At 40.8% G+C, this 23,340-nt stretch overlaps 1 protein-coding gene across 8 annotated transcripts in view; it reads left to right on the top strand.

The window, feature by feature from the left end:
* PTPRJ (protein tyrosine phosphatase receptor type J) overlaps positions 1-16,791 on the top strand; it is a 70,828-nt gene extending 54,037 nt beyond the window's left edge. For 6 of the 8 annotated variants that reach the window (XM_079308390.1, XM_079308395.1, XM_079308397.1 and 3 more), the window contains 16 exons: positions 322-597; positions 1,448-1,714; positions 3,319-3,597; positions 4,196-4,330; positions 6,828-7,029; positions 7,187-7,302; positions 7,861-7,948; positions 9,229-9,270; positions 10,213-10,300; positions 11,384-11,474; positions 12,276-12,349; positions 12,496-12,630; positions 13,052-13,171; positions 13,509-13,669; positions 14,113-14,248; positions 14,932-16,791. In XM_079308390.1, coding sequence (XP_079164516.1) covers positions 322-597; positions 1,448-1,714; positions 3,319-3,597; positions 4,196-4,330; positions 6,828-7,029; positions 7,187-7,302; positions 7,861-7,948; positions 9,229-9,270; positions 10,213-10,300; positions 11,384-11,474; positions 12,276-12,349; positions 12,496-12,630; positions 13,052-13,171; positions 13,509-13,669; positions 14,113-14,248; positions 14,932-15,090 — 2,369 coding nt within the window. In that variant the 3' untranslated portion in view covers positions 15,091-16,791. The remainder of the gene's footprint in view (positions 1-321; positions 598-1,447; positions 1,715-3,318; positions 3,598-4,195; positions 4,331-6,827; positions 7,030-7,186; positions 7,303-7,860; positions 7,949-9,228; positions 9,271-10,212; positions 10,301-11,383; positions 11,475-12,275; positions 12,350-12,495; positions 12,631-13,051; positions 13,172-13,508; positions 13,670-14,112; positions 14,249-14,931) is intronic. The other 2 variants (XM_079308391.1, XM_079308394.1) reach the window with 2 other exon arrangements.
* The last annotated feature ends 6,549 nt before the right edge of the window (positions 16,792-23,340 follow it).

The raw sequence follows: 23,340 nt of genomic DNA, 5'->3' as shown, positions 1-23,340 counted from the left end.
CCTTTTCTCTCCTTCCTGTCTACCTTTTTGGCTTGCCAGGTAAAACCCTGTGAGTGGTGACACCAGCATGGCCTTTGCCCCACTCTTGCCTTTGCCTGTGAAAGGAAAATGAGCCATGCTTAAGATGGCTTGTTCTCAATTTCCTCTTACCCAGCTATTAATGCAAAAGCCCCCAGGAGTGCCTGGTGATGCTGTGGGGATGCTCCTGGACTCTGGGCCATGAGAGATTTGAGGGAAGCAAAGGCCTGGTGTGGCTGTTTCTTGTGTGTCTGTGAGCAGCTGTTTTTGCAGGTTAATGAGTTGTTGCTTTGCCTTTCACAGGGCCCAGCCGGGTTCTTGATCTCACAGCAGAATCCGTTGGTGTGACTTCTGTCACCTTAAAATGGGATGTGAATGACATTGCTTCTGCCACCTACACATACAGGATAGAGTTTTTAAATGGTACAGATGATCCACTTGTGAAGAACCTGACATTAAATGACACCAAAGAAGAAATTTCTGGCTTAATCCCTGGGACACCATACAACTTCACAGTATTTGCTGTAGCAGCTGATAATAAGACAGAAGGAGAAGGCATGTCCATAGGGCTGTATACAAGTAAGTCACAGTTTCTTGCATCCTTGTTCCTGTTGGTCTGTGCTTTGCTGTGCAGCACAAGGCTCTGCCCGTGGCCTGAAATTTAATAGTGTTGCAGGCAGAGGTGCTGTGCTTTGCCTGCCTGCAGTCAGAGATGTTTGTGTGAAAGATTTCAAACATCGAGTTAAACGCCTCAGAAAGTGATTGTTGAAGTTGGTTACCTGGCCTAGGACACAATGAACTCTTCCCAAGAATGTCCTCTCTGGTCTGGGATTTTTGTGACTGTGTCTGTTTTCACTTCTCGGAGGGTCAGGGCCCCTCAGGGCCTCAGAACATTATTTTAAAGGGCTCCCATATAGAGATACTGTGATTTGTGGTCCTCTGGCTGGGGCAGAATGAACTTTTAGATGACACTGGCTCAGGAGTGCATTCATGGCATGAATTAGGCAGGCTGCTCTTTTGCCACCTTTCATCACCTCAGTTCCTCTTTTAGTGGTATTTGGAGTTCCTTAACTTTTTCTGTACATAGATAGACAACAATTGCCTCTTTCCAGTCTCCCTGCAAAATCATGTCTCTCTTGACCATGCTCTGAATTCCAGAACAAAATTCTGGGAGCTCTAGCATTGTAATGACATGTTGTGCTTTAAAGTACGAAGGGAGATGGAACTCAAGGTTCCATTCCATCAATTGTGTTTTAGCTTACCACTGGTGCAAGCTTCCAGGAGTGTCTGGTGATGTTGTTGTGGTGCTCCTGCAGTCTGGGCCATGGGTGATGTAAGGGAAGCAAAGGCCTGGTGTGGCTGTTTCTTCTTTGCATCTCTGTGAGCAGCTCTTCTTGCAGGTTAATGAGTTGTTGCTTTACTTTCACAGGGCCCAGCCAAGTTGATAATCTCACAGCAGAATCTGTCGGTAAGACTTCTGTCACCTTAAAATGGGATGTGAATGACAGTGCTTCTGCCACCTACACATACAGGATAGAGGTGGAAAATGGTACACTTGTGAACAACCTGGAAACCAATAAAACTGAAGCAGAAATTACTGGCTTAATCCCTGGGACACCATACAACTTCACAGTGTTTGCTGTAGCAGCTGATGATGAGACAAAAGGAGAAGGCATGTCCATAGGGCTGTATACAAGTAAGTCACAGTTTCTTGCATCCTTGTTCCTGTTGGTCTGTGCTTTGCTGTGCAGCACAGGGCTCTGCCCACCTGCCCAGGGTTTGGAATGCTATACTATGTTAGGCAGAAGTGCTGTACACAGCGTAGCTGGAGTCAGCAATAGAACTGTGTGGAAGATGCTTCTGTGCTGGGGGTTTTGTTGCCCTCTGTTTCCTCTGAGTGAGGCACTCAGGTTCTTATTTGGAAGGTCTCCCACAGACTGTGCATGGTGCCTGGGGAACTTCCCCCTTTGGAGGGCCCATGGATGCACCTGGGCTTGGGCAGCATTGGATAGTGTGGCTGTCAGCCCTGCTGCTTTACTCAACCCATCAGCCAACAGGAGAAGACTGAGTTACTGCTGCATTCCTTATGTTAGGCATTGTATTTTCCTCCTTGTTGTGCTGCCTTGTCCTTTCCTTTGTTTTGTCCCATTTTGACTGAGGTAAAATGAATCTGGCCCAGAGCTCCTGAGTGGGTTTTCCAAAGGGGCTCTGGGATGGACTTGGAGGGTTACTGGTATTCTGAAGGTGCTGCTTGGCTACTCAAAATTCTGAGTCTGACTAAAGCATGAAAGCATGGTTATGCCTCTGCTTTTTTCCTCTGTCACAAAATATTCCCGAGTGTTTCTGGAGTCTTTGTGACTTTAACAGAGCCCAGCTTTTTTTTTTTCTATATTGGGGTAGAGTATGCTGGTCTCTGACATTTCCCATGGAGCACTGATGATACCTCATCTAACTATTCCTACAGGATAGAAATCAAAAGTTATGACTTCTCTAGAAATCAGGCACCCCTTGTCACCAGGTGTCAGAGGTGGTGTTCTGGAGTTTGCCTGTAATCTTCTATAATTTTACTGTATTTATAGGAATAACTGATGGTGTTACTGAAGAAAAATAAATATTTATAAAATGCAGTAGAAATAAGTCCCAGTCACTCACATCTGTTTTTACTAAATCTATTTCTTCTAGTACACAATTGTGCTTCTCCTTAGTTTCTTAAAATAATACCCCTAACAACAAAATAATTTAATAGATGAGTCTATTACTCCTGTATTTGAAAGTACCAAATACTTCCTTACCAAGAGAGGAAATAAATTTGGTGTGTGTTGTAATTGTAGATTTATAAGTATTTTTGTCCTGAAGGCCAAGTCTCACAAGATGTTTAGTTTAGAGGAACCTTTCTTCTCAGTGCTCAGTATTTTTCTTTATCTTGTCATAAGGTTGAAGTTTTTACATCATGTCCTAGAAGACTCTTGCCCAAACTGACTTGTTATAGTTGCTGCTTTTAAGGATGGCTACTGCTGTGCTCTTGATGGACAGAGATTAAATGAATTCTGTTATTTGTTGCCCACTAAAAGCTTTACAGCACAGAAGAGGTCTGTGTACTGTGTTAAATAGTGGTCTTCCTCACGGGTAGCAAGTTCTTGTGTAGGCAGTAGGTGCCATGTAGGCATCTTTTAAAAGGGGAAGGGATTACTGAAGTTTTCCAAGCATTTATGTAAATAACATACAAATAAACAGCTTTTTCTATTAAGGGCAAGGTTTGATTTCTTACTCCTCCTTTTTTGTTCTTTTATCTTTTGGCAGTACCTGTCTCAGTGGATTCATTTCAGTGTGAACCAGTAGCCAAGGAGCCTTTCATAAGGCTGAAGTGGAAGTGTCCTTCTGGTAACAACTCTGGCTTCAGGATTAAAATATCTAATATTTCAGAGAGGTTGGCTTCACAGTGCATGGAAGAAGGCATTGAACAAACCTCCAAAATGGGACCTTTACATTTTTTCAGCACCTATGATGTTACCATTGTAACTCTTTCAAATGGCAGTGAAAGCTCTCCAGTGACCAAGTTGTGTCACACCAGCATTACTGGTAAGCATTAAGATCTGAGAATGAAAGGTACTTGTAGGACAAAAGCATTAACATCATGATTGCAGAAGACCAATCTTGGTATGCACTACATCATCAACCTGCTGATTATGAATAAAATACTACATTAATTCACAGTCTGTGATGCACAATGAATATGCATTATGTGAACAGGGTTGGTATCACAGCCTTTTCTTGTTGGAAAACTTTTATCAGTGTATAATTGTGAGACCCGGAAAGGCATTCCCAATTAGAGAAGCCAAAGCAAGCCCTGTGCCCTCTCCCTGTCAGTCAGCCTTTTGGTCACTCCCACTCTGTTGCCCTGTTGGCCTTTTCACCCTAGCCCCCCCCTTGGACACCCTCTGTCCCCTGGTAATTGGTGCCTAAGGATTTCCCCACCTGCTTATCCCATGACAAAACCTGAACCCCCCACAAACCCCTTCACCTTTTTTCCCTGAACTCTGGATGATGCAGACCTGTGACTGAAATAAATATCTCTCTAAAACCCTTACAAAGGCCTTTCCTGCTCCTTTACTTGCCTTCACCCCAAGCAACAACTAGATGCAACATTTAATGTACTAAAAAATATTTTTGTTGACAGACCCACCTCCTCCAACCGAAGTTCCTTCAGTCAAGCCCATCAGCCACAGCTCGTTGTCTGTTGAATTCTCTGATTTTGATTCACTGAATGGTCCATTAGAAGCCTACGCAGTAATGATCACAACAGAAGAGCAAAGTAAGATGTTTATAATATTACCATGTAGCAGGCAGCATTATGTTTTACACTCCAAACAGGTGTTAAACAGATAAAGGAAAAGCAGACTCAGAATTTCCAATGACTTTTCAGAAATCGTGAAGCAAATGCCTTGCTTGCTTAAGTCAGGTCATTCCTTGTTTTCAGAAGGTGCCTCTTTTCACTCAGTCTTTTCCTGCCTGACTTACCTTTGTACTTAAATCTCATATGTATTGTCCTTGTGCTGTTGTCACCTTGATTTCCCAGTGATTCCCTTCTCCAAGATTGTGTAGTATCCTTTCCCCACAAAATAATTTTCTGAGCAGCTAGTAGAAGCAGCTTTGTAATATGGAATGTTTTTTCCCCCTTTATTCTTCAGCTGAAAGATGCCTGCAGTAAAGTCTTAAAAGGAAAAGAGCTTTTTTCCTGATTTTACTCAAAACACTTTGAGAGATAGGATGTGGGTGGAAGGCTTAAATATCATTGACAGCAATAATGGAAGTTAAATGCCATGGAAAACTAAAGGGTAGCCTATCAGACTGGTCTATTAAAAGCATCAAAACTGAGAAATGTCTCTGATAGGTGAATGTCTAGTGATAAATCATCACATTAAGGAACTTGCTTTTGCAGCATAGGTTCTGCTTGAACAACTGTTCATTTTTGCCAGTGCACTGGAGGAATAAGGCATCTGAAGGAGGCAGTTTCTGCCAAGTGGGAGTTGACATTCATGCTTATCCTTTGTTAGAACACTGGAAATTCATTTTTCAGGATTTTTATTATAGCTTTTTCTTCAATGATTTTCCATTGCAATGTGTATCCCAAAAATGCATGTTTGTGTGTGTATGTATATGTATGTGTGTGTGTATGTATATATATATATGTTGCATCACATCAGTACAGAAAATTCCCATTTTTCACTTGCCTACTCAGCTGCTCCAGAATTGCTGATTTGAGTGCCAATCTCTTGCATGCAGCTCTGCTTGTAACTTGAGCCAGTCCTAATCTGTCACCTGTCACAAGATTTGTTGCATTCTTCTGTGTGGCTTGGATTGGAAGGTATTCAAGGAGGACTTGTAAGATGTGACTGAGAGGAGTAAGGGAGTAAAGTTGCCCACACTTGTAAATTAGAGTGAGTGCTTTGATGGGAGCAACAGCCAGGCATCTCTTCAGCTTTATTGCTGAAGTAGCACAAATATTCTTGAAATGTGTTTCTCTGTTCTGCACCAAACATGGTTACCTTTAGGATAGACAGAGGGGACTTTATTCTGTTGTGTAAGAAATGATGTTTGAAATTGTCGTGTGGTGTACAAGGCATCTCAAGGAACTACAGGTATAATCAGGGATGTGCATCCTGTTGGAATGGAAACTAAGGACAAGACAGCAGAATGTATCTCAGGTATATTGAACACCAATTTCTAGGCAGCTGAGTTAATTGCAGCCTCATCTGCTTTTAATGAGACCAAGTTAGTGCCTTAGAACAGTTGTGTTTGCTCCCTGTTGCTACAGAGTTACAGCTGAGCTTTGCTGCTGGTGCTGGATCACCCCTTGTACACAGGTCTAGAAAACTTACCAGGGGTTTTCCACCTTTCAGAGTCTCCTGTAGGGCTTCTCATTTTTAAAGGTGAATTCAGTATTATACCTACTTTTAGAAGGACCTGTTACCTTTATAAAGGGTACAAGTCAGTAGAGAGCTAACTTCTGTGCAATGAGTGAGATTCTTCATCCTCCCTCAGCACTGGGAAGATTTGTCAGTTGGCTTGCTCTCGAGTTTTTTGGACAACTGTTGAGTTTATTACCTCTTAGGTTACATGTGCCTCAGCTGTATAATTGCCTCAAGGTTCTAGGGTTCATCTGCTATAAAAGCAGACTGTCAATTGGTGCTGTTCTGAAAATACTGTCCTGTTGGTCACTGCTCACTGTGGTAGCCTGTTCTTCATCTTCTGAAGGGGAAACTGTTCTGACCATTATTTTGTCCAGTGTTTGTCTATGTCAAGGAAAGGCAGGAATTACCTCTTTCATCTCTTACAGTTTAGGTGTGAGCTTTCTTGTAGGATAAAACAAGGAACATGGTCAGGACAAGTTTAGGCCTAAATAAGGCCTGATGCTGTCTGGGTAGCACAAATGCTGATGGATTTTTTTCTACACCATTTGCATTTTACTCTCTACATACAAAAATTGATAGAACACATATGGATATAGCTGACTTGGCTGGTGAAGTCTCTCCATGAGGATGCCTGGTTCCAACACTCATGTACCTTTATTCAGAAGCTCTTCTATACACAGTAGAAGTAAAACCAATAGCAAGTTAAAACTAATAACTCTGTGGAGAGCTGGTGGGTAGATTGCACTGCAGTAGAAGAGATTTCTGAGATAATCTGTCTCAGCCTTTCATTTCAGGCAGTACATGTGGAATAATGACAATTGTGGTTAATGTGACCAATTCGGCTACTGTGCCAATTGATACAAAACTTATATCCATGTTTATGCTTTTTTCCCGAAGGTTCTGAGTCTTTGAAGTCTAAATTGAACAACACATACAAAGATTTCAAGAAGAAGAAGACAACTGCCTATGTTACGTATATCATAAAAACAGAGCCAGCAGAATCACATTCTCAGAATGGTAAAAACATCATTAATGTAGGCAAGGGAAACACAATGCATGGATATGAAAATGGACCACTGATCCCTCTTCATTCATACAGGTATTTATTTCAAACCACTCTATTGTTAAGTTTTCTGCTGTTGAAATCTGGGAGATAAACTAATGGAAATATTACAGATCTTGCTAAAGGCTGTTAAAACCCTATAATGTACCTGGTTTTGTTTTCTTTTTTTTTCTTATTCCTTCCTTTTCAACAGGGCATGTGTTGCTGGTTTCACTAATATAACCTTTGTGGCCAACATGATTGAGGGGGAAGATAGTTATGTATCATTTTCACCCTGTTCTGAACCGGTTTTACTACCTCAGGATCCAGGTATAGTTAATGTCAAATAACTATAGGGCTGGCAGCTTGGCACATACACAGCACGTGGAGATTCCTTAATTATGGCAAGTTTCATAATACCAAAACACCTGTTGGTTTCTCTGTATGAACTGTTCCTAGCTCTGCAGTGCCACTGCTCTGTAAATTCATACTTTGCTAGGTCTGTGGGTGATTCCTTTTTTCCATGTAAGATTCCACTGTAGGAGTAGCCAAAAGCTGTGCTACTGGTGGCATGCTGAAGGGGATTGGAGACTTTGGTATAGAAACAAGTGGCAAATAACTGCTGATCTCACAGCTCTGTTAAACTAGAAGCAGGTGTATTGAAATACAGACACTGGTCCTTTGATCCCAATTTTCTATTAATTTAATAGTTTCTGATTCTTATCCTTAATGAGGCTTCAATACTGATACTGCTAAAGGACAATAAAGACAGGATTTTTTAGTAGAGTGGAGCATTCTTGGTTAGCCATTTGCAAGGTTCTGTTGTAGCATGTTGATTGAGTTAGAAGTTTCTCAAGAGTAAAATGAGTAATTCTTCTTTTTTATCAGGCGTTGTTGCTGGAGTGGTTATTGGATGCCTCTTGGCTATCTTTGCTGTAGTCGCTACAGGGGGGTTCATATTCTGGAGAAGGAGAAGGTAATGTGTGTTTGTTGTATTGGTTGTGTTGAGGAGCAACAGAGTTTCACTTTAGTATCTTTCTCCTGAAAGCACTCTGTCATGATACATGTCTGTCAAGACACTTAAAATTTGTTACATTAAGATGTTGTGTGTATGTTAGAGATAAGAGTTGAAGTATCAAACCACTAGTTTAATAACTTCATTTAAGCCTGTAATTACCAACTAATGAGTTGACAAGAGCTAAACAAAATTAAAATAGAACAGAATTATAGAATCATAAAATGGCTTGGGTTGCAAGGGACCTTCAAGATCATCCAGTTTCATTCCCCCTGCCATGGGCAGGTACACCTCCCATTATCCTGGGTTGCTCAGAGCTTCATCCAGCCTAGCCCTGGACACTGCCAGGGGTGGGGCATCCACAGCTTCCCTGGGCAACCCGTGCCAGTGCAATTTATGAACAGTGATGAAGTCATTCAGTCACAAGTGAGCAAACATCTCAAATTATTGTGCTAATAGTAATTGGGTGTAATTGCACCTTAGATGGCTTGATTTTAAATGACCCATCAGCCATTATTTTTAATTGCTTTATGGCTTCTCATATACAACTTCTATCCTGGAATTTCCTGGAGCTGATGAGTTTGAGCTGGTCTCTCAGTTTCCAATCTTGTGCAAATAATCTGGGATGAAAGAGCCCACAAAGGCCTTTTTTCTTCTTCTGGCCATGTATTGCATCCTTTCTGTGGAGTTAGCTGTAGGGCACTTAGTCCAGTTTTCTTACCTGCTTTGCTTAACTGTTGTTATTTTTACAGTTGTGTCCAATAGCTGTATATAACCTGGGAAGAGCTTGCTTTAAAGCTAGCAACATTTCTTTCTACCACTGAATGACTGACATTGTTGGACACTTCCTCCAGGGATTCTGGAGTTAGTAGCAGTTCTACTGAGGTCTCAGCTAGTGGTGCAGATCCCTCAGGTGTACATCTTCCACCAAAATATGTGCTTTGTGTCCAGGCTTTATACTCTGGTTCAACAGAAAGAAGCAGTCCCTTTGCACATCACCAAAAGGTGGATGAAGTTTTGGTTGTTTTGGTTTTGTTTGTTTGTGTGTTGGGGTTTTTTTTTGCTTGTTTGTTTTTTTAATTCCAGGCGTAAAAGCTTGCCTCAGGAGTTTGTGGATTTTTTTCACAGAAAGAGATGCTTTTAAAGAAATTGTTCTCAGCAGGCACAGGAAGCAGATAAGAAATCTCATAAATTCTGTTGAATTCTACTGTGAACTTATTGTGTTGTTTTCTTTCACATAGGAAAGACAAAAGAAACGCTGACATGTCTTTTTCTCCAATTAAGTAAGTTCATATCTTTTCTCATGGTATTTTCTGAGCTCAAGTGATATTTGCAAAAATTGCAACTCAGATACTTGTTTTCTCAGGTACATGTTTTAGAAAACTTGTGCACTTTTATAGAGAATTTTGAAGTATTAGTTTCTCATGGAACTGAAAGATGCCAGCACACAGACTAAAAATAATCATGTTGATTGAAACTTCTGGAGCCAGCACAGGGATTTGTGTTCACTTCATAAATCACTATTAGACACAAATGCTCCACATGGTTTTGAGAAACAGGATATTTGGATGAAACAGGCTTCGTGCACATTGAGGGAACATTCCAAATTATTGATAAAATGCAAAAAGACAAAATATGTTCTGTGACCTGAATTTTTAATTTTTTTAATGATTACTTTGTGCTGAGCCATTCATCCAGATAATGTTGTGATTGTAAAAGCTGGTCATGGTCATTGAAAATCACAGGCACTGCAGCTGAATCATGTTATTGGTTCTGGCACCAATTTTTGTGCTGATGGAAAGCCATGGCCAGAACATCCCATGAAATCCCACTTCTATTGACTTTGATGGTTGGGATAAAATACACCAGGGAGTGGGGTCGACCCAGTGAGAGTAAGCAGCTGACTGACACCTTGTGTGATGTTCCTCTCCTGAAGGATGCACTGTTCTCTCCTTGATTTAACAGAGCAGTTAAATGCTATGCTTGATACCCTGTCCCCTGTAAATGCACCATTTGTGGCTGCAACTAACAGTCGTGCTTTCAGTCTTAGATTCACATAATGAAAAATACAACTGCATGTGTCTAATCAGCCTTTTTTTCTTCCCCTCACCCTCTCCTGAAGAATCAAGAAGTAAGTAAAGCATACTTTCTAACACATTAACTGAATTAATTCATGGCTTATTTACCTAACACCAGTTGCTAACACATGGCTTTTCTCATTTTAGATCAAAAATGATTAAAGTGGAGAACTTTGAGTCATACTTTAAGAAGCAGCAAGCTGACTCCAACTGTGGTTTTGCTGAAGAGTATGAGGTATGTGCCCTCAGTGGAGAGAGAGCTTCATGACAAATATTTTTGGAAAGACAAATCATCTTTCCTATGGAGCATGCACAAGGCTTACTGAAGGAGAAGAGAAGGGTCCTTTTTTATAGAGATGATTAAGTTGTGTGTAGGGCCTTCCCTTCCCTTATGGAGCTCTAAATTTAGTTGAAGTGCATGATAAATACTTCCTGCCCTGAATTATTATCTTTGTGGGCTTTAGCATGGCCTGCTTGGCAGAGCTGTCACCAGGGAAATCTTTGCTCTAATCATATTCAGAGTTAGTCTAGGAGGCACTGTATAATTTTTCTGCTTTTCAGTTTTCTCATCTTGGGTTGTTTTGGGGGTTTTTATGCATATCAAGACAGGTCTGTTGTAATCTTACTGACTTCTGTAGTGTGTGGGTGTGATTTGCAAACCACTCCTGTGAATAGCTCAGTCAGAGAAACAACAATTATTATTTGCTTTCTGACCATAAGAGTTTTTCTATGAAATGTGTTAAAGCTCAATTGTGGTAAGGAACAAAGGACAGGAAGGAAGTGTCAGGGAGGATTCTGTGTTGTCATGTCTGTTGTTAAAGAATCTCATTCTGTTTCTCACCTCAAAGCTGTTAATTTACTTTATTCTTCAAATTCTGTGTCTTTGTACTTCACAGGCTGATGCTCCACCTTGCCTTCCTCTCAGATTTTGCTTCCTTCAGTTGGTTCATGATATGTTTGCTCCTCTCTCCCTGTCATGTCTGCAAGCTTATGCAGTACTTCCCTGCCTTGGGGACAAAAGGAGCTGGCATTGATATCAGTGTCTGTGTCCACAAAACTGCTTTCAGGCTTTTAAAGCCCATCTGTGGGTTTTAAACATGCTGCTGTTCCTAAATTCTGTATTAATCCCTTTTCTATCAGATTTGCTACTGTCACCCTCCCACTCTGTAATAAGATGATTTTTATTGACATTTATCCCAGTTTAACATGCCCACTTTTATAGTACAGGACACGAGTGTTTGGACTGTTTCTGTTTGTCATGTTTCTGTATGATTGCTAAACCAGGACCAGGTGCTCATGAATCTTCCTTTTTTTATAGGAACTCAAGTCTGCTGGTGTTCAGCAGCCCAAATTTGTTGCTGAACTTCCTGAGAACAGGGGGAAAAATAGATACAACAATGTCTTACCATGTGAGTTTTTCTCTTTGGGTTTGCATCTTCCACTGGTTGAGCTTTTAAGTGAAAACTGTTGTTTTTGGCTAATATGGCTTTAGTAGTACTCAGAGATTTCAAATATAATTTTCCAAACGAATTAATTTGGGCTGCTGCTTTCCCAAAGTCACTGTATAAGCAAAACTGAAAGAGCCTTCACTCAAGGGTATTTATTCAGAAAGCTTTTTTAAAGGACTTTCCCTTAACTTTAGTTTTTCATTCATGAGAAACATACAATCCAGGTTGAAAGCACAGGAGTGTAACAGTTGACAACAGATAAAAAATAAATAATAAATAAATGTTCAGAGCTATGAGAAATATCAAGACCCTGCTGGCCAGATTTGCAGATGAAGTAAGAGTCTGAGTCCTGTCAAACTGCCTGTGGGCATTCTAATGTACCAGGGAGTTGGAAGTAATTGAAAAGTGAACAGTGGCAGGTACTTAAGGATGCTTTGGAGGAAAAACATCAGGTGCCATTGCAGCAGGAGACAAATCACTTTTTTTATCCAGTAATTAAAACTGTAGTAAATTTTGTGTTGGGGTAAAGTTATATAAATCAGCAGTACCAAACCATATAGAAAACCAAAATAATCTGTGTTTTTTGAGTGTTTATCCTGGTCAGTCCATTTTCTGAAGGCTACTGTTATTTATGATTCCTAAGCTTTTATTCTGAAAATGCACATTGAACATCTTTTATTTAGAAACCATGAATTAGATAAACAATATTTTGCTGAAAGGTTTGAAAATTCATAATTGTCTTTTCTTTTTTTCTTTCTGCAGATGATATTTCTCGTGTTAAACTTTCAAATCAAAGCTCTGGAGCTGGTGATTATATTAATGCAAACTATATGCCTGTAAGTTGCTTCATTAGCTGAAATGAAATATAATGTGTATTTTTCTGATGTAGGCATGAGGGCTCATAAGGATGTTTAAAATCAGCTTTATTTCTCACTGATGTGTGTGTATATGTACACATTTATTTTGTTTTTTTTCTTCTTAGGGCTATAACTCAAAGAAGGCATTTATTGCTGCACAGGGTCCATTACCCAACACTATAGAAGACTTCTGGCGAATGATTTGGGAAAAGAATATCTACTCTATTGTTATGTTGACAAAATGTGTGGAACAAGCCCGGGTATGTTATTATCAATACTTAATTGCCCCTTGAAGGCAGCTGCATCTCTTCTAATTTTCTAATTTTGTTGTTACCTTAGTGATTTGGAGACTGGCCCCTGTCTTTTAACAACCACCCTCTTGGTGAAAGACTGTTTTCTAGATTAAAAAAAACACTTTTTTTTTTTTTTCCCCATCTTCTTCATATTTTTGTATCTGCTTACTGCCAGAATACATTGTCTCAGTAGGGTTGTGGAATCACTGTCATATTAAGGGTGGGTTCTTCTTTCTAAGGAATTATTTTGGTAGATCTTTTCTTGCCCTGGAATAGCCCTTGAGAAGGCTGACATGCTTTCTATCCTTGCTTCAGGTGGTGTGTTATTTAAAAGTGAGTTGTTTTATTGCAGTGTGTAGTGTGGCTAACACTCTAACTTTCTTGTTAGACAAAATGTGAGCAGTACTGGCCTGACAAACAATCCAAGAGCTATGGTGACATTATTGTGACAATGGTTTCAGAAGTTGTCCTTCCAGAATGGACAATAAGGGACTTCACTGTAGAAAAGGTGAGGACTGCCTTGATTGTTGGTTGTTAGTGTGTCAATAACCTTGTGCTTATGGAGATACTTGTAATATCTTCTGGACCAAGCAATTAGTCCTGTCAGCAAATGTAATGTAATAGATGTGAGCTTGGAGTAAAGCAAAAGGAAATTATTTCAAAGTATTCTCTACCACAGTAGAAGAAAGAGGGAAACTGGATTATCATTGGTCAAATCACTGCACTGTTGTAGCAGGCATCTTTGATGAAGCTGAGCTTGGCCCAGTGCACGTGTCAGGAAATCCTCTAAAGCCAGTTTTCATTATCTTTTTCGTTAGTTTCTTTAATATCTACTCTTCCTGCAGTCCAACACCCCTGAGAGCCACACAGTTCGCCAGTTCCATTTCACCTCCTGGCCAGACCACGGAGTGCCAGAGACAACAGACCTCCTCATCAACTTCAGGCACCTTGTTCATGAGTACAACAGCCAGAATCCAATAGACTCTCCTACTCTGGTGCACTGCAGGTAGGAGGAAGGTGTTTCTGTTAGACTTTTGTCTTGTGGTTTTCTGACGGTCAGTTTCTTATCAGTGATATTAAAACCTAAGTAAGTCTCCTTGTGTGAGGATGTGGGCTATTAACTTTGCCATACCAAAACCTTTGCCTGGCGCTTCAGAAACTAGCAAAGGAAGTGATACAAAATATCCTAAGAACAAAGCATCTCACCTAGCCTGGAAAACTGACCTGGAAAAGATGTCCTTCCAGGGGCTTGTGTATATATATAACCCTTTGCATATGCAAGGCACACCTTTTGGGTGATGGTAAGAGCCGCCCCTCTGTGCTGCCAAGATTTTATTACCTGTGCCACCAAAACGGTGGGGGGCATCCTGCTGGCTTCCCTGGGTTTTTATCAGGCCAGCAGTGGCAGGTGGCTGAGAGGCAGCAGACAGGCTGTGGGTGTCGTTGCAGCGCTGGCGTCGGGAGGACGGGGACGTTCATCGCCATTGACCGCCTGATCCAGCAGATGGAGATGGAGAGCAGCGTGGATGTGTACGGCGTGGTGTACGACCTCCGCATGCACCGGCCCCTCATGGTGCAGACCGAGGTGAGGCTCTCCCCGTCCAGCAGCACCTCCCTCACGTGTGCATAATCATCCAGATGGAGCTCTGAATGACAGGACAGGAAGATAATAAGGAGTTACAATTCTTTTAATTTCCCTCCTTCCTGCCTCGTCTCTTCGCACAAAAGTAGTTGCAGACAAGGACAGTAGTACATGCAAGCAATGTCTTTACAGAGTACTTTGTAGGACTGGCATTTGCAGCTGGAAGGAATCAAATCCTGAAGGAGACTAGTAGGTTTTATCCTTTAGTTGTGAGCCAGTATTATCTGGAGTCAAGTGGCCTTGGTGTGCAACTTTTGTGTTCTGCAGGAATACAAGTATTCCTATGGAAATTACCACTTTGATCTAGAAAGGTGTATAGAGTAAGCTTCTTTGAAAAAGGCTGTAAAAACTCCATCATTCAAGTCTTTTAGGGTACTATTAGGCATGACAGATCCTAGTTCTAAACAGCAAAACTTGATCCTAGTTTTTTATTGGGCAGGGGGGTTGATCAGATTATATCATGAGGTCCTTTCCAGCTCTATTTTCTATAAACTGTACATATAAGCTCTAAAACATGCACTGTGATAACACTCAGTGCAGTGCCCAAGCCTATATTCAGAAGCAAAATTACTTCCAAAATGAGGTATTTTTTAGAAATGTATTTCCTTCTCTCTTTCTCCCATCAGGACCAGTACGTCTTCCTAAACCAGTGTGTCATGGATATCATTAAATCCCAGAGAGAGAGGCAAACTGACCTTATCTACCAAAACGTGACAGCAATGGCAATCTATGAAAATGTCACACCTGGGCCAGCCTTTGGGAAGGCCAATGGCTACCATGCATAGTCCAGAAGGAATCCAGTGCCTCCAGGAGGTGTCCAACTTGTACCTCCCAGGAAAGGGAGGTGTCCAACTTGTGTTTTCTGGGATTATGTGCAGTGTCTCATGTGGCTTCTCCAGTTCTGTCTGCATTCCAAGGATCTGCAAGAGGAAAAACAATGCTGGCAGGAGCTGCAGACTGATGTTAAAAATACCCAAACAACAAAACCCAAGCAAAACTTTTTAAAGTTAACAGAGGAATCTTGTTTTTTCTTGGGAATTTAACAGTACTGATAGGAGAAATAGCATTTGCAGTTTGAACAGTGACCTAGAGTTTAAATATTAAAATAATAACACAAGCTTTTTATTACAGTTTTATATGATTTCATTTACAGACACCAGGCTGGTGGGTTGGTTTAATATATTTAATTATAAGTTTCAGGAACATATTTTATCTACTGTATCTGGTTACCTAGTTAATAGATATGTGCCTCTGTGATCTATTTTTTTTTTTCTGTTCCTTTTTATTTAAAAAAAGGAGTACAAATGGCTCCTTCAAATGGACATTTATACTTGGAAATTGTGCCTTTTCTAGTTGCTACTCTAGGAAAAAAAAAAACAGCAGAGATTCTATTTTTGTACTGAAACTCTTAATGAGAACACAGATTTTTAAATAAGGCTTATGTCAAACTTAACTGTAGTTGCACTGTTGGCAGGACTCTCCAGAAGTTTGGAGGTGAGCTTTGTTTTTGCATTTCACCACAGATATCCCCTGCCTTAATGTTTCGGTGCCTCTGCCAGAGGAAAAGGAGTGTGGTCTGTCACTCCGAGCTTTAACTGTAGTTAAAACCAGAGCAAGTGAATCTGTGAATGTGTGTGTGGGGGGGTGTGTGGGGGTGTGGATGAAGGACAGAATAGCTCCTCCCTGTTCCTGTTTTTATACAATTTATAATGATTTATTTAAAGGTGCAATATTGATTTACTGAATAATGCTCACTCTAATAGAGTTTTTCTCAGGTTGGTGTCTTTTTATCATTGTTGTTGTTTTTTTCCTCAAATATATAAATCTGTGAAAATGCTGAAACTAAGGTTCCAAATGTTCAAGCACTCCCAAACGGATCGACTGGCTTTACTGTTTCTACCAAAAGACATTGCACAAAATTCTGCTGTAAAGACAAATTTTGGGTTGTTTTAGCCATTCAAAACTGAGACACATCTTACCTGCCTGCATCTCACTGATCCAGTGTAATTGTTTTGTAATTATTTGCAATATACTGCTGCTTTTGTTTTGCCTGGTCCTTTTAGAAACTGAAGGAAATCCCCCATTTGCTGATTTCACAACTCAAGGATCAGATTGGATTTATTTTGCTGGTACATAACTGTTAGACTTAGGAAGGCATTACCAATGAAGGACTTAGGTAGCTTGGGGTGTGGGGGAGGGTGTGTTTTTGGTCTTTGGATCGTTGCACTGGTTGCATTGTAGATGAATATGAAATTTATGAATAATGCTATAGAATAGCTATAAAGCAGGGAAAAAAATCTTATGAAGGTTTAATAACCAGAGTCCCTGGAATTCTGCTGCTTTTTTGTTGTCGTTGTTTTGGGGTTTTTTTCTTTGTTGTAATAGAGTTGTCAGGGAAAGCTACAGATGCTAGGAGTATATGTGGCTTTAGAGTGGAACCTGGCAACCTCACAGGGTCCCATGTCAGCTGAAGGAGAACATAGGAATTCCTGGTGCACAACTGTAACTTTACAAATATCCCGAGGAATTTTTTACAGCCTGGTGTGAAACTGTGGTGTGCTGTGTGAGCAAAACTGGAGGACAAACCACAGTGCACTTTTGGTTGTTAGGTTTTGGAGTTTGTTGTTTTGGGTTTTTTTTTGTTTTTATTTTTGGTTGTTGGTTTTGTTTTGTTTTGTTTATTTGGTTCTTTTTGTTTTGTTTTTTTGCAAGCAGCCACTTGTGGGTTCTTGAATATAATTTCGCTTCTCTTTCTGTGGAAGTACTTCAAAAAACCCTCATCATGAGGTTCATGATCCTGCCCAGCTCCATCCAAACTGGCAGCCCACAAAGTGGATCTCTCATTTGCATTCTTCCTAAGCTACTGTCAGATGACAAAGATAAACCACTTGCACCAAACAGAATCATTCCAAAAAAACTGGGAGGGAGGAAAGTCTGCCCTTTACAGTCATGTTGTTTTCTTTAACTCTTTCTCTTTTAATTACTGCACATCTGTGCAGAGCACAGAGCCAGTATTTGTTGTTCCAGGTCTCCCAAGAACTTGCTGCCTTAGGGTGGCAAGTGCTCTTTGTTTCAGAAGGCCCTTGTTTTGTATAGCATAGAGGAGAGGGAGATGAGTCTTCCATGCTGGATGATGTTGTTTCTATTCTGTTGCAGCAGAACATCAGAAAATGAGCTAGGACAGTATGTGTTTCTGCCTAACCACTGCCCAGATCCTCTTGCAGAAAACAAATGGATCTGTCCCATTATTTTGGTGTTGGAAGCAGGCATCAAATTCTCTCGTGTGCCATCATCTAATGAGTATCTGTTTTTAAAGAACTGTATGCAGGTGTGTTTCCAAAACTGATCGTTTTGGAAGCTGTGAGAACAGACTGAAGGTTGCATTAAATGACTTCTTGATTCTGTGTATGGGTGGAAAAAGTTGGTAAAACTTCAACTGTTGTAAAAATAAAGTTGGGCGTAGTGTCAGTGTGAATAAGTAGGACATTCCTTATAGGATGTCTCTGCAGGAAAAGGACTACAGGTCATGCTCCACTACCCTGTGGATGTGTCTTGGTCAAGATGACTTGAATTCCTGCAAAAGTTTGCTCCCTGCCCTCTGATGTTCTGTTATAATTGCTGAGATCTGTCTCTTTGGTCAGTGTTTTCTCCCACTGTTGCTTATTTAAAGCTGTCCACTGAAAGCTCCACTGTGTGACAATTGCATCTTTTGCATTTCTGTTTTACTCTTTCTTCCCATTTGGGGCCTACTAAAGAAGGGAAAAGTTGATGTGTTTCAAATAAGTGACTGTTGAATATCTTGAACTGATGTACAAATTTTATTGTTTTCATATTTGTTGTACAGGAAATTTCAGTACATGTCTGTAATATTTTTAATGGTTTGATTTGTTCTTAAAAATACAAAAATAACAATTAAAAAGCATCATCCTAGAGCATTTTTAGTCTTATTTTTTTCTTTACTGGGATTTTGAATAAAATTATAAATGGAAAGTGGACTCCTATTCTCTGGGGTGGCAATTGAGTCAGTAGTGTAGTGCAGTCACTGGAGCTCCCTGGAATAGTGTTAATCTCTCATTTGGATTTACTGGCAGGTTCTGGGTCTGAAGTTAAAGTGTCCTGGCAGTTGGTAGCTTCTCTAAATGAAGAGTTTGATACCAGGTAAAGAAACAGGACCATCATCCAAGCTCCATCAAAGATTTCCATTTGCTGAAATAGCCTTGGGGGTAGACCAGTTTCTAAGACTTGATTACTTCCAGAGAAACAAGAGTGAGGACTTTTTTATCTCTTGAAGATGTTGTGTTGTCTGGAGGTGGTGATAGAAGGGGATGTAGAAATATCTCTGTAATGTTATAGCTGGCTGCTGGATTACAGATCACCTCTCTATGGATGCATAGAAAATTATCTCAGTTAAGTGCCTTTCTCCTAAAATTCTTAGTTGCCATTCCTGGCTGCCATCTGAATCACTCCTGAGGAGGATCACATGCCTGCAGGCTGATATTGACACTCAGCAGCTCTCCAGTTCATCACAGGGTGCTCACACTAAACTAAAATCTTGTGATTCTATGTGGCAACTGCTGTGTTTTCTGAAATGACTGCATGGTGAGATGGGAAGAGCTAAGTGTGATTGTCTTGTCATTGTCCAGTGGGATCATATGCCAGCCACGTGATGATGGTCTTATCCTGGTGATATTAGGATTTCAAGAAAACCAGGAGTTTTGGCTGCCTTTTGGAGCTTTAGTCTGTTCAGGTGGGTAGAGCTGAACCTGAATATCTGGAAATCACATTCTGTACCTGGTTTTGTCATATATTGGTTTTACTCCCTTGGAGGTTAAAGAGATGGAGGTCAGAGAGGAGAGGATGTCATGTTTCTGTCCTGTTCTTAGCTTGATAAATGGGATGTATTGATGCTGCCTGTGCCTGCCCTTCCTGGCTGGGTTTTATCAGGCAGCAGATATCAGTGTTATCAGAACTTGGAGATGAATATATGTGAGTGTTTTTGTGGAAGAGGGTCAGAAATGGAGGCTTGGGAGGGAAGAACACCTGGGAACTTTGCACAGTGTGCTATTCTGAAGCAAAAATATACAAGTCAAGGTCCTAACAGCTCCTGGGTGTTCTGGGTAAAAACTAATTTAAAAATGCAGGTGCAGTCACTGTAGTCAAGAGCTGGAATGAGGGGCAAGTGAAGATTAAGTTTCCTTGCTTCTGAGGTGGGCAGGTACAGTGTTTTCCACTTCCTGTACTCCCCAGAGAAGTTACTGTACTTCCTTTCTTCTTTTACTGTGGCACTGCATCAGGGAGTTATATAAGAGCTCGTGGTGTTGGAAAACCTCTGCCTGCAAACTGCTCCATTTTCAGCACTTCACAGAAGTGTTTCTGATGGTGGTACCAAACAGTGCCTCTCTCCAATCTTGTGTTTCATTCCATGTTTGTTATCCTTGGACTCAGCAAACCCTTTTCCAATGCCAGCCTCCTGCCTTCGAGGGAGGAAGCAGAATGAAGCAGAAAACTCGAGTTGGAAGCACCAGGAGGAGCTGCTTCCTGCCAGTGTTGTTGGCTGAAGGGAAGGACCTGTTAGTACATCTCATGTGGGGGAGAAGCTGGGAGCCCTTCTCAAGCTATTTCTTAGCTCTGAAGGAAAAGATTATGAATCCAGGCCTGTTGTTCTGAGTCCCTGTAACTTAGCAGAACCCCATTTGTTCACTTCAGTTACTTTCCCTGGGTTTATTTCATTTTAAATTAATATACATAATTTCCTGAAAGCCAGAAGCAAAGCTAGCAAATTAACCCCTTTTCACTGAGAAAAGAGTTTAGTTTGATCCCAAGTGAGCTACTTGAATTCACATTTTATCTCCAACTTACCAAGTAATCAGAGGAAGGCCAGATTTTTGCAGCACTGTTCCAAGTCTAGTGCTGATGTCTCATGAACATTCCTGGTGCATCAATAATGCTGACAAGATTTCTAGGGACACACAAGAGCTGTGTGCTCAGTGTGTGAGGGACAGAGTGCTCTTCACACACAGTGCCAGGCTGTTGTACTTGTTTCACCCCAGGGCAGGATGGGCAGGAAATTATGGATCCTCTCTAAGGGATTTCTAGACTTGTTTTACTTTTTTGTCTGGCAGAGTCGAGAATATGCTATCAGAAGGAAAACAGGCTTTTTGATAGTGGTCTCTTACCAGTTCTGATTGAGGTATGTATCTACCTGTTGTCGTTCCAGAAGGGAAATGTATCCTGTTCATTTCTGGTTTAAGCCTCCAGATGGCACATGATACCACTGGTCTTTCCACAGAAAGCTTTCCCTGCCAGGCTGCTCCTTTTTCACTTCCCTCCCAGATTGTGATAACTTCCCTCCACTCCTTGTGCTGTTTCCTCTTCCTTGCCCTGGCCCTTGTCATGTTAAGCCCATGCCTGTCTATGGCTATCTGCCTGCTCCAGCAGGGATTTGTAGAGTGTTGTACACCTGATTAGGTGACTTTTTTTTTCAGAAATTCCTAAGATCAGCAGTAGCCTGATAATGCCAAATAGTCTTTTGCTACCTCGGGAAGTGTTGCTGATACTTGGGCATTTTCTTTTAGTATGTGTACTCTGAGGTGTAAGGGCTCTGGCTGGGACCAGCATGGAGCTGGTTCATCAGCATTACCAGCTGTGTGCTCATTTCCCAGCTTATCAGTCTGTTCCACAGCTGTTCCCAGCAATAAGAGATTTATGGGATTGCTGAACACAGTGCAGATAGATCAGTAAAGACAGCAAACAATGATGTGCTTGCTCGTATGGCTCAATACGAGTAACAGTTAAAAGGCTGTTTCATTTAATGGATCTGTTTGTGGGGTAACACTAAACATGACTTTTCCCTGCCTATTTTTACACAGGTCCTTGGGGAGATGGTAAATGTAGCTTTTAAAGCATCTGGCAACATCTGCTGAGTTACTTTGGCTTCCTCTGTCTCCCATTTAAACTACAGTGAGATTTCAATATGAAGCTCTAGTGATAAATACAGTTTTTACAAACAGGGCAGTAATGGAGATGAGTGTGTGAGAGAGCTCTAAATCTTCTGGAAGATCTATCTGCAACTGCCCAGCTGCTTACAAATCTTTCAACCTTTGAGCAAGGAATAAATCAAACCTGGAAATAGCATTTCACATCAGAACTTCCCATGCTCATGTATCAGCACCAGTGCTGTGGATGGATAATCTGCTCTGAGCAGGATTTGGCTGAGCTGAACAGCTCTCAGATGCTGCCTCCTGGCCTGAGTGATGCTCCCAGTGCTGGTGGTGACAGGCCAGGTTGTCACATGAAGGAAAGCTGAGCTCTGGAGGGCACTTACCAAGATACAAAGAAAAATTTGTGAGCAATGTGAATCAGTCAAACCTTTAAACTCATTGTAATTTAATTATAAGCCAGGTCTAAAGCTACTGAATTGGTTTTCTTCTGCATGAAGATCTCCTAAAATGTGACTGATATGCCAGAAGATACATTTCATAGTGTTTGCTGCAATTGATACTTTGTGTCCAGCTCACTGGCACATATCACTACCACTTGGTATTTTGAAAATTAGTTTTTTTTGTTTCTTTTTTTTTTTTAGCTTATCTACTTTCTATTTCACAGATAGAAATTAGATTTTTTACTTTTTAATTTTTTTCCCTCTAGTTACATTATTCCATTGCAATGAAATTTTTTAAGTCAGCCTGGGAAAGGCACAATGTTATTTTCAAATCAGAGCCTTACAGCTCTTTTAAAGTCATTGGTGTTAAATTATATTAGAAGTACATGGAAGAATTATTCTATGAACTATGGTCAATTGGTTCCAGATGAAACACTGTTTTAGTTGTAATTTATTACATGAAGTGATCAGTATGTTGTAAATGATTTTAAAAGGTAGAGCCAGAATCTCTGTGAAAACACAGCCAGCAGCATCACTGTCTGCAGAGACTGCTCTCTGTACCCAGAAAAAAACAATGCTGCAGTTTTTCTTGGGATTGAGCTTTCACTCAGTGGACATTTCAACTTCCAAGGACTTTGCTGTTTAGTTTATTTTGTGAAAGGCAGGATGGCTCTGGAGGACTCAGGTGGCTGCTTCCTCTGGGCTGAGGACACAGCTGCCAAGGAGAGAAGGGCCATTTCCTGATTAGAGTTTGCAATCAATGATATGGTCAGAGGCAGGATAAACACAACCAGCAGCTGAGGCATGAGACAGCAGTGTGGTGACCATGGTCACTTATAATAAGCAACATTTGCAATTGTCTACTGTTTTTCAGACTTCTTAGATACAAAATTTTCAGGAGACCTTTGAAGGCACTTTTGCAAACGGCTCACAAGTAGTTTTTTTCAGCAAAATGGGTGGAGTAGGAATAAAATCAGAGGGCTTTGTAGGCAACTCAATGTTGTTATCATTAACAAAGACAAACAGTCATCTTTTAAATACCCCCAAAAGAATTCACAAAATGAACTGATGTCTTTGCTAGCAGCTGCATTGTGGGGATTAATTGCTTTCCCAAGGATGGGGGAAGCAAAAAGAACTCTTGCTGTGCTGAGGGGATGTGGTGTGTTTCATTACAGGTGTGTACTGCATATATTTGCAGAAGTGAAGCTGTGGTGCTGCTTCTTGTTTCATGCAACAAAAAAGGAAAAAGTAAATAATTTCTGCAGAGTTAAATACTTCAATTGCAAAAAATCTGACATCTCAATACCCTGTGACTGTACCAGAAACTGATAGGCAAACAGCAGGCAAAAATAGATTTGTGTGAAGCCTCTCATCAGCCTCCATAGGAAAGGCATCATGTTCCAAGCTGACACTGGCCTTTTAACTTTGCTGGTGTCTAAGGAAAATTCTTAAATGCTAATAGTCAAATTATGATTTCCCATGATTGAAAGGCAGGAGCTACTAAGCATAACAAAGTGAGTTTCACCTGCTTACTAGGACATTTGCCAGCACTGTGATCAAATTATGGCTTTCCTTGGCCCACAGTCAGGAGCAAACTGCTTATCCTTGATCAAAAGCACAGTCTGCTTGGGTGGAGACGCTTTAATTATTGGTG

This window comes from Erithacus rubecula (genome assembly GCF_903797595.1).
Source record: "Erithacus rubecula genome assembly, chromosome: 6".
Lineage (NCBI taxonomy): Eukaryota > Metazoa > Chordata > Aves > Passeriformes > Muscicapidae > Erithacus > Erithacus rubecula.
This window is presented reverse-complemented; position numbering and strand designations above follow the sequence as displayed.